General features: G+C 42.3%; 1 protein-coding gene across 1 annotated transcript; it reads left to right on the top strand.

Moving 5' to 3' along the window:
• The first annotated feature begins 491 nt into the window (after positions 1 to 491).
• On the top strand, positions 492 to 8,868 carry AVPR1A (arginine vasopressin receptor 1A). Its single transcript, XM_036070965.2, has 2 exons — positions 492 to 2,159; positions 4,372 to 8,868. The coding sequence occupies exons 1-2, from the start codon at positions 1,181 to 1,183 to the stop codon at positions 4,656 to 4,658; spliced, it is 1,266 nt and encodes a 421-aa protein (XP_035926858.1). The 5' UTR covers positions 492 to 1,180; the 3' UTR covers positions 4,659 to 8,868.
• Positions 8,869 to 10,282: the final 1,414 nt, after the last annotated feature.

Raw genomic sequence — 10,282 nt, 5'->3', positions numbered from 1 at the left:
AGATGTCCCCACGATTCAGCAGTAACCAGACGAAGTCCCCACGGACTACTGTGGCCCAATTTCCGCCCATCCCCTCTGTGGGAATCAGGCTTTTCCCGGAGAAAACCCCGGGAATGCAGCTCAGAGAAACTAGGCCCCCGCCCCCAACTCCAGAAAACCAGGAGACGCTCCGTTTCCCTGTTGTGGATACACCCGCGGCAGCCAGGGACTGCGTGGAGGGGAGGGGAGGGGGGGGTCCGGTAGGATAACTGAGTGCGTCCTTCCGGTCCTCAGACGTAGGTCGTAGGCAGGTTAACAAATAGCAGGTATCAAAGATTTATTGAGAAGAGAGAGCCTTTTAAGTCACCCCCAGTTGTTGCCCTGGGGTGCGGAGGGAGAGGAGCGGAGCCGGGAGAGATGAAATTCCCGGAGCCAATTTGCTCAGGGAGTAAAATTAGCCGGGGGCGGGGGGCGGCGGGGGGGAGCGGGGGGGCGGCTGGCTAGTTGCGGAGGTAGAAACCCCTGCTGCAGGGCGTGGGGTCGACCTCCAAGTTCAGGCGCGAGAGCGCGCGCTGGCGCGGATGTGGACTCGGGATTTCAAGGTACCGCATTAACTACGTCTGTTAAAGTCAAATGAGTTAAGGGGGGCTTGAGGAAATACTGGTAATCCCAGAAAAGGCATGGCACGTCCAGTTCTCCCAAGTTTTTGTAAGAGAAGAGTGGGAAAGCGCCACCATCCCGACTCTTAAGCCAAGGAATCGGCGAGTCTCCCAGCCCCACCCCTGCAGCAGTGATGCAAAGAAGACAATCACCGACGTAGAGAGGAGGAAAAAAAAAAGAAGAAGAAGAAGAAACCCCCGGGAGTGGGGAGGAGAGAGGGGAGAGAATAGGCCCGGAGCAGTCTCCAATCACTGGGACGAGAGGGAGCGCCTTCTGGGGAAACGAACCCCACATAAATAATTGAGTTTGGAGCCCAGTGTTTTCAGAGGCTCGGAGCGCACCTCCTGAGCGTCTTCCGAGTTGAGAAAAAAGCGGAGCAGGGAAAGGGGCCGGCGACGGGACCGAGAGCAGCTCAGTTGGCGGTGGGACGCTGTGCCTGCAGACGTTCGCAAGAGGGCCAGCAGAGCCCAGCGAGCCCCGAAGGCAAGGAGCCCTCGCCAGCGGAGGTGGGAAGAGAGCTGGCCTCCTGAGGAGGCGCTGCATGGGCACCATGCGTATCTCCGGAGGCCCCACCGCGGTGTCCGCGGACAACTCCAGCCAGTGGTGGCCTCTGTCCGCTGGTGGTGCCAACCGCAGCCGGGAAGCGGAGGCGCTCGGGGAAGGCCGCAGCCCACCGGGGGACGTGCGCGACGAGGAGCTGGCCAAGGTGGAGATCGCCGTGCTGGCTGTGACTTTCGTGGTGGCCGTGCTAGGTAACAGCAGTGTGTTGGTGGCGCTGCACCGCACGCCTCGCAAGACGTCCCGCATGCACCTCTTCATCCGTCACCTCAGCCTAGCCGACCTGGCTGTCGCTTTCTTCCAGATGCTGCCGCAGATGTGCTGGGATATCACCTACCGTTTCCGCGGACCCGACGTACTGTGCCGCGTGGTGAAGCATCTGCAGGTGTTTGGCATGTTCGTATCGCCCTACATGCTGGTGGTCATGACCGCCGACCGCTACATTGCCGTGTGCCACCCGCTGAAGACGCTGCAACAGCCAACGCGCCGCTCGCGCCTCATGATCGCTGCTGCCTGGGTGCTGAGCTTCGTGCTTAGCACGCCGCAGTACTTCGTCTTCTCCATGGTCGAGGTGGACAACGTCACCAAGACCATTGACTGCTGGGCCACCTTCATCCAGCCCTGGGGTCCCCGCGCCTATGTGACTTGGATGACGGGTGGCATCTTCGTGGCGCCCGTGGTCATCCTGGGCACCTGCTACGGCTTCATCTGCTACCACATCTGGAGCAAAGTCCGCGGAAAGACGGCTTTGCGCCCGGGGAAGCGCGCGGAGGGCGCGGGTCGCGCCTTGCATAAGGGGTTCCTGCTCGCGCCGTGTATCAGCAGCGTGAAAGCCATTTCCCGTGCCAAGATCCGCACCGTGAAGATGACTTTTGTGATCGTGACAGTTTACATCGTTTGCTGGGCGCCCTTCTTCATCCTCCAGATGTGGTCTGTCTGGGATGACAAACTTGTCTGGGTCGGTAGGTAGCCGGAGAAAGGAGGAAAGTGCAGAAATGCGGCTGGTGTATGTGTCGGGGGACGGGGGGGGCGGGGGGGGTGTCTCTTTTCATAATAGCCTCTGGGGCAGTAGTTCTTAAACTTCTGCGTGTCTAAGGATGACGCCTTGGGTGAAATTATCAAAAAGGCAGTTTCTGGGGGGTCTCCGCCCCAGACATTTTGATTCAGTAGATCTAGAAATAGGCCCAGGATTCTCCATTTGTAGCTTGCAATGATCCTAAGACAAATCCAGAAACTGCGCCCTAGAGTCAGCCACTCAACTACAAAACAGAATAATGACTTTTTGTCAGATCACTAACCACAGCACTAATACTCTGTTTTCAAGTCTATTGGATTCAGAGAAATATTTCTACGGTAACAACTGCTTTTTGCTAGTTTGTAAAAAGTTATCACAATTAATACAAAAATTTTGTAGAAATGCCTCAAGGGCAAGCATAAACTGATATATTTTTCTAAAGAAAGATTCTTAAGAAATCAATAATTCTAATTTAGCATTTAGTTAGTTTTCCATTTCTTATAATCTTTTAATTTTTTTCTAACAATTACTGTAATACTTTTTTTCTGGTATTTTAAAGCAGGATTATTGATAAGCTCTAAATTTGTTAAACTAATGAATTTTTCTTTCAGCACTAACTTAACCACACAGCTGCAGCCTCTGCGTACAACTTTACAGAGGATGTTCTCTACACCTACTAGCTTGTTTGATTTTAATTCCTCCACAAACTGAAAAAACTAACTTCACAAGAAATCCTCCCCCCAGAATTATTTAATATTGGGTCTTGAAAAAAGTATTTCCTTTTAGTAAGAAAAAAAATTTTTTTCAAATAAAATATATTACAGGAATGTTACCAACAGCAGCTGTAGTTGGGAAATAGGTATCTGGAAAGAACTGTCTCCTTTTGTTATTTGGGATTGCAGTAGGGAGTATATGTGCTATACTTGCATGGCTGTAATATTACTGATAAATATTACAACGTAAATGGTATTTTTTTGGTTTACCATTTCCTGTCTTGCTTGATCTTAGCAGCCTCTTAATTATTGTCAGTCAAATTAAAAACTCAATCTAATTATTGCTTTATCAGGATTTAGACATAATTTTTAAAAACTTGTGCATAGGTATGCTGATGATTTTCATTCTTTCTGAATACAGTCTTAGCCATGGATCATGATCAGCTTTAATAGCGGCATCTTAGCACAAAGTCTGATTAAATAACCTGCAATTTATTCCAGTATAGCAAGAGTGAGAAGACCCAAGTTTATATTTAATAATCAAGAAAAAGTGCCTGCTGATTATTCTTATCTTTAGAAAAGGTATATTATCAGTCTCACAGTTCTGTGAAAGGTTATAATCTTTATGTAGTTCACCTGTGCAAATTAGCATAAAATATTTCAAAAACTCATTGGAATTTCCTAAGTCAACTGTTATAATATAATTTAATTGTCCAAACTGCAAAGATAGTTTTCTTTTAAAACCAAAAGAAACCATAGAAAATTAACCAAAAAGAAAAAAAAACCCAATTCCACAAACAACTAAATAATGCATCTTTCAGGGACCTATTACTACTATGTATAGTTTTCTTATTACAGAATATGTTCAATATTAAAAAATGTAAAACTAGTAAACATGGTCCATAATGTCATACTTTTGCCTTAGTTGTGAGGTTGAATACAATTTTGTATATGTGGCTATGGACTTTTGAAATTTCATTGAAATTGCAGCCATTGTGTAAGCGCTGTGTCCATTAGCACATACTAGTGCTAGGATAAAAAATACAAAAATTTTTTAAATAAATTAAGTGATGAATCACTATGTTCTAATCCTGAAACCCATATTACACTCTATGTCAACTAACTAGAAGTTAAATAAAAATTTGGAAAAAAAGAAAAAATAATAAATTACTTAATATTCTTAGCTTCTTGAAAGTCCCATTCATTCTACTGAAATATTTTTAAGTGGTTTAAGATATTTGAATTTATCTCAACACGTCTTGCCTATGAAAATATTTTACAGCCAAGCAATTTCCATACACTGACTGATAAACAATATACTTCATTTTCTGTATTAACCCATAACTTTTTGCCACTTTTAATAGTCTGTAGAAAAATGAGTTTATCCAGTGCACAGTAACTTGCATGTGACTGTTTAAATCATCTCCCCCCATGTCTTTTGTACAGAATCGGAAAACCCAGCCATCACCATCACTGCGCTAATGGCCTCCCTGAATAGTTGTTGCAATCCCTGGATCTACATGTTTTTCAGCGGCCATCTCCTGCAAGACTGTGTCCGGAGTTTCTCATGCTGCCGAAGCATGAAGCAAACATTCAACAAAGAAGATTCTGACAGTGTGAGCAGAAGACAGACTTCTTACACTAACAACCGAAGCCCAACCAACAGTATGGGTACATGGAAGGATTCGCCTAAATTTTCCCAGTCCATCAAATTCATTCCTGTTTCCACCTGAGCCCACATTCACGCAGCCTGACTCTTGTAACTGACTTTTGGGTCCACTGGCTGAATCCAGCTAGAAATCAGAACAAGTGAACTTATAAGTAATAAGTGTAAATCGATGTGTTGAGAACAAGACTGGGTTTCTAGTTGCATTTTCACATTGCTATGACCAAAAGTTATGAATTATTTTATATGGGATGCTAATTAAAAAACAAACAAACAAACAAAAAAACCATGCTACACTAAAATTTGCAGGCCTAATTCCCAGGAATAGAAGTTACATTTCTAAAGGAAAAATCATAACCATTTGTTGTCTTTACATTCTGGCTTTACATTCTGTTGTCGGTTTCCTCTCTTTTCTTTTATTACAGACATAACTAAGGCTTGATTGATTTAGAAGTCATACAATGTCGGGGCATTATTTCTGAACAAAGTGAGCTCATCATCTGTCTTAGTGTTTGAAAGGAATTAGAAGAAACTTGAGAGAAATTGTTTCCATCCAATAAAAATGAGTTTATGCATCTGAAAATGCAGCTTCACATGATGGCCTGGAGATGGGAAGGTGCCTTGGACAAGCATGAGCACTTGGGGCATATGGAGCAGGGGATGCCTGGTTCACAGCAGAAAGAGGAGAGTTCTGTTCAATGCTGTAAATCACCTAAATTTCAAAATGATAACTTTAGAACTGGCATTTCCCTCCTTGTTTTAGGTTCCTCGTGTTTTATGGGTTTTGAAAGCACAATTACTAAGATGCTGAAGGGTAGAGAACATATTGTCAAATGGCCAATAAAACCTTTATTCTCCCCCTGCAAGGCCACTTTAAAGTCAGATTTGTATAAGGAATATCCGATTTTATTAGAAGAGTAGAAATGGATTATACAAGGTACTATGTAGACTTTCTCTAGAACATTGTAAATATGTTTTGACCAGTGTTAGAAGGTGTCCTGTGTATGCTGGCTCATGTGTGGGGTGTCCAGATTCTTACTTCATGTTTGGGGTGTCCAGATTTATAAATAAGAGAATCTTCTAAAGAGTGACTCACGTCTGGGTGGCTCAGTCGGTTAAGCGTCTGGCTCTTGGTTTCTGCTGGGGTCATGATCTCGGGGTCCTGAGATCGAGCCCTGTGTGGGGCTCCACACCCAGCACAGAGTCTGCTTGTCCCTCTCCCTCAACTACACACCCCCCTTTGCTCTCTTGAATAAATAAATAAATAATCCTAAAAAGAGTGACAGGATATAGAAAGTCCCCTAGTGCTTAGTTAAAAGTAATTTGGTCTTTCTTTCTAGTCTCCCACCCATCTAACAGTTATATAGCAGAGGAGAGGCATGGTTGGGTGGATGGGGGTGGGAGATTGGGAGAGGGGGGAAACTGTTCTGCACCTAGTATGGTTTCCTTTGCTATTACATGCATGACTTTGACAACTTACTTAAAGATACATAAAGCCTTCATTTCCTTAGCTGTACAGTGAGGTTGATAACACCTCATAGGGTTGTTATGAGAACCAAATGAAATCAAGGGTGTGAAAAGATCTTCATGAACTGACGAGTACTCTGTGAATGTACCAGTTGCTTTTATTATAGTCATAGGGTCTTCAGAATCGCACAGCGTTTTCCTGTTTACTTTCCATTAACCAGAATTTGTTGGTTTCATATCTGGGATATAAAATCCTAAAATTTATATATAGCTCTGCTGATTCATTGGAAAGCATTGCCAGAGGCCACAAAGCCTGACTCCTGCCTAACCAGAGTTTTCCAAATTTAAAGATAGAACTTGCTTTCCTTTAAATGCAGGTAAATCAGAGCCAGTCGAGAGCCTAGGTTTCTTTTATTTCTAAACAGAGATAAATTACAGCATTACTTGGCTCTTCTGACTGCATTTTTCATTAATGCAACCCAGTGTTGTTTTTTTTTCCCAAGCTTTTTTGTCTGGCCCCTTCTCCTTCTTAGAGATCATGCAATTATTTGAGAATACCTCATCAATGTTTTGTATCCCTTAGAGGAAGCAATAATTATTTTAACAGCATTATTGTAGTGTTGTGTTTTTTTTTAACTTTGTAGATAAGAAGCTGAGGACTGTACAGCCCTGTGAGAACCTAGAAGCTTCAATTTCCCTCCTCTTCATTCTTTTGCCTTTCCAAATTCTCAGGCTCGCTACTCCCTGGATGGACATGCTTAAAAAAAGTTCACAAATGTTTTATAGAAATTAAGCCCGTAGGTTTTAGAATTCTGTTTTTTAAAAATAGCAAATATGTCTCTTAACGGGCACTGTTGTGAGCCACCAATTAAATGAATCCGTTCTTCATTATTTGGGTCATAACAGTATCTCAGTAACCCTGCCCTTAGGACTCTGTCAGCCCTTGTGACAACTTCCCTTCAACAGTTCAAAACTAAAGTCCTTTTGGTTGGTACGAAGATGAGCCCATCCAGTTCCAAAATAATAACCTCACGTTTTTTGTACAGATTGTTTCAAAATGTTGACGCATACCTTCAAGCAAAACAATTCCGTTTGAATCTTATTTCCAGGAACATCTCTCAAATAAGGCGCATATCAACCCACCCAGCTGTGTTCCCTCCTTTTAAATGCATCAGGAGATAAGATAACACGAAAGAGTAGGGGGATACACCCAAAGATCCAAGTGCTGGTTCCGCACTAGGCAAGTAGACAGTTTTATTCTCTGTGATTTAGGCTGAGAAGCTTAACTTAGCTAGTTGCTAAACGTCCTTGATGTGATGTACCCGGAAATGGCATTCGTATGTCCCAAAACCATATTCCAAATGGGAAGAGTCCTGCTTATCTATATCAGAAGAAAGGAAACTGCAGGTGGTAAAGAAGAGTGTGCTAGGAAGGAAAGATTCCCCTTTCCTGACAGAGAAGACCTGAGATACTATGCCTAGTGAAGGCTTGCAATCAAGGATAAATGTGTTATATCACCTTAGTTAATTTTGTGGAGTTATCTGTGGGAACACCCTGCAAAAATATAATATTACTGTATCTGTGTGGGTATGGGTAATGTAATCAGTAAACCATCCACCGGTAGGGAGAAGCTGGTGATGTCAGCTCCTGGGCATTTGATAAACATTCATTGTTGATGAAAAAGGAACATTTTAAAGTATGTATTAAGGGATTGATGGGTTAATTTGGGACAGTGTTTTTAAAGTGTAAAAATAACTGTGAAGGAAATCAGTGAAATTCTTCAGTTAAATATATACTTGCCCTACATACAGAATTTCCATCATCATCAAAGGAGTCTCACACCATAAATGAGGGAAGGGTGTGGTTTTTAAAGGGGGAAAAAATCAAGCAGACGTCATAACATCCAGTATCCTCCTAAACTTACTACGGTTCCTAGAATGGACATCAAACACAACTTTAATCTGTTATCACACAAGTAAAGTAATCCAATTAGATTAAAGTTTGAAGTTTTTCAGACTCGAAAACCTGCCTTTTTATAATGCAGTTTCGTCCTCGAAGTTTTAAATTACAGCTTCAGAATTTAAGTCTACCCCTAAGGCATAATTAGAGCCATTGAAGAAGCAGTTGAGCCTAATCCTTCACTCCAAATATCAGAGAGTAGGCTCCTTTAAAATCCTGGTAAACTGGGTCCTTATAGGTTTTCATACTGGAGGCAAGAGCTGTATTTAGAGTAAGCCCAGGGCAGAGCCATCTGGAAGGTACAGAAGCAACCACTCTATCTCTGTCCTCTCCCTCCCTGGGGTCCTTTTAGTATCACTCAGTGCCATTTGCCAACCCTGGGAATCATGAGTAACACAGGACAATAAATATGAGAGAATGAATCTTTATTACAACTTGACCTCACCCAACTGGAGCAAAAATCTGAAGACTATTCATGAGAAGAGTTATTTCCTTTGAGTCCCAAGACAGACTAAATTCGTTGTTGAGTCACTAAATTGCAGTCATGATTCCACTGCGTGTGTAGACATTTTAAGAATATTGTGGATACGGTAATGGGCACTTGTCCCTAAGTTAGAATCCACAACACCCTGTAGGAATTCAGCAGAACTTAAGTCAAAGTGTATATTTGTTTCCCCTGCCCAAGTCCCAGCTCCCATGGTTTACCAAATCTTCCATGTTTTGACCACAAATGCACCCCACAAACCCGTGTTACCTAAGTATCCACTGCCTGTATGGATGCCTCAAACTGTTAGTTCTTTGTGCTCACCCTTTCCTTTAATATCCAAATAAAATGTCTCAGCCTCATCTCATACATTGTGCAAAGTCTGTGCCTTTCTCCAGGTCTAAGTGGAATCCTGAGGATTATTATGAATTTCTGCTTTTGTTGAACTCCCAGGTCACAGCTCATTAGTTCACTTCTCGTGACTACTTTTACTTTACTCATTACCCTTTCTTCCAACATCTCTATAAACACCTGGCTGCCCTGCATGATGGGGTTCCCCTGAAGGATGGGATCAACTTGGGACTTAGATCATGCCTCAGAAGAGACAGTGATTCATATTCACGGTCCTGAAGTTCAATGACCATCCCTTCTAAGGGGGATTAGTCTCTAATCAGTCTTCCCTTTAGGACCTTGCTGGCTGCCATCATGCTCAAGCCTCATCTCTCTACCAAGACCCCCAAACCCTTGTTTCTCCAACTGCCAGAAATTAACAATTTTTCCATTTTAGTTTGTAGAACTATTTAGATTTATTTGTGTAAAGCGCTCTTACTTAGACTATGCCTTTCCAGACAATGCATTGCCCTTAAGGTGTTTTCTCAAGCAAAAGAGCTATTCTCATCCCTTAAGAAATGTTTTTTCCTAGATCAAAAAGCTCAAACTGTACTGAGCTTCTAAAATAACTTTTTTCTTCATTTCTTTTACACTAGTTGTAAAACAGATATAGGATGCTTAAGTAATTCAGACTTTGCCCTTTTTATGCATTTGTGTAACTTTTGCTCTTTCTTCATGTTGAGTTGCCCTCTAGTGCCATAGGTACACAGTTACAAGGTCATCTCAAAATACTGTACCAGATAATCTCAGAGGGAGGTCAATCCAGACGATTAGGTTTTCTATTTCTTGATTATTGCATGTATTTTTTTTATTTTTTATTCATGTGCAAATTCTGTAACATTTTTTCCATAGCAGTCAAGCAATAAGCAACTGCACCAGCTAATGTTAATATTGTATATATCATGTATACATATATATATGTATATATTATATATATTTAATATATATTATGTGTAGGTAATAGACTTTATTTTTTGAGCAGTTTTAGACTGACAGCAAAAATTGAGTGGAAGGTGCAGAGATTTCCCATATACCCCCTCTCCCCACACATTCACAGCGACTCCCATTATCAACATCCCTCATCAAAGTGGTACATTTGTTACAACTGATGAACCTCTGTTAACACATCATTATCACCCAGAGTCCATTGTTTACATTAGAGTTCACTCTGTGTTGTAAATTCTATGGCTTTGGACAAATGTAAAATGACACATTATTACATCATTACAGTATCCTCCAGAGTAGTTTCACTGCCCTAAAAACCCTCTGTGCTCTGCCTATTCATCCTGCCTCCCCTTCCAACCCCTGATCTATTTATTGTCTTTATAGTTTTGTGTGTTATATTTTAATATCCACTGTGTCCTTAACACCCTAGCCTAGATCATTGCCCC

Source organism: Halichoerus grypus, chromosome 6 (assembly GCF_964656455.1).
Source record: "Halichoerus grypus chromosome 6, mHalGry1.hap1.1, whole genome shotgun sequence".
Lineage (NCBI taxonomy): Eukaryota > Metazoa > Chordata > Mammalia > Carnivora > Phocidae > Halichoerus > Halichoerus grypus.
Note: the sequence above shows the minus strand (reverse complement) of the source record. Positions and strands in the feature narration are given on the sequence as shown.

Bases quoted from the DNA above. Each gene is read 5' to 3' on its own strand.
- AVPR1A (XM_036070965.2), top strand. From the start codon at position 1,181: ATGGGCACCATGCGTATCTCCGGAGGCCCCACCGCGGTGTCCGCGGAC. The intron at 2,160-4,371 runs GTAGGTAGCCGG...TCTTTTGTACAG, and splicing joins TGACAAACTTGTCTGGGTCG to AATCGGAAAACCCAGCCATC.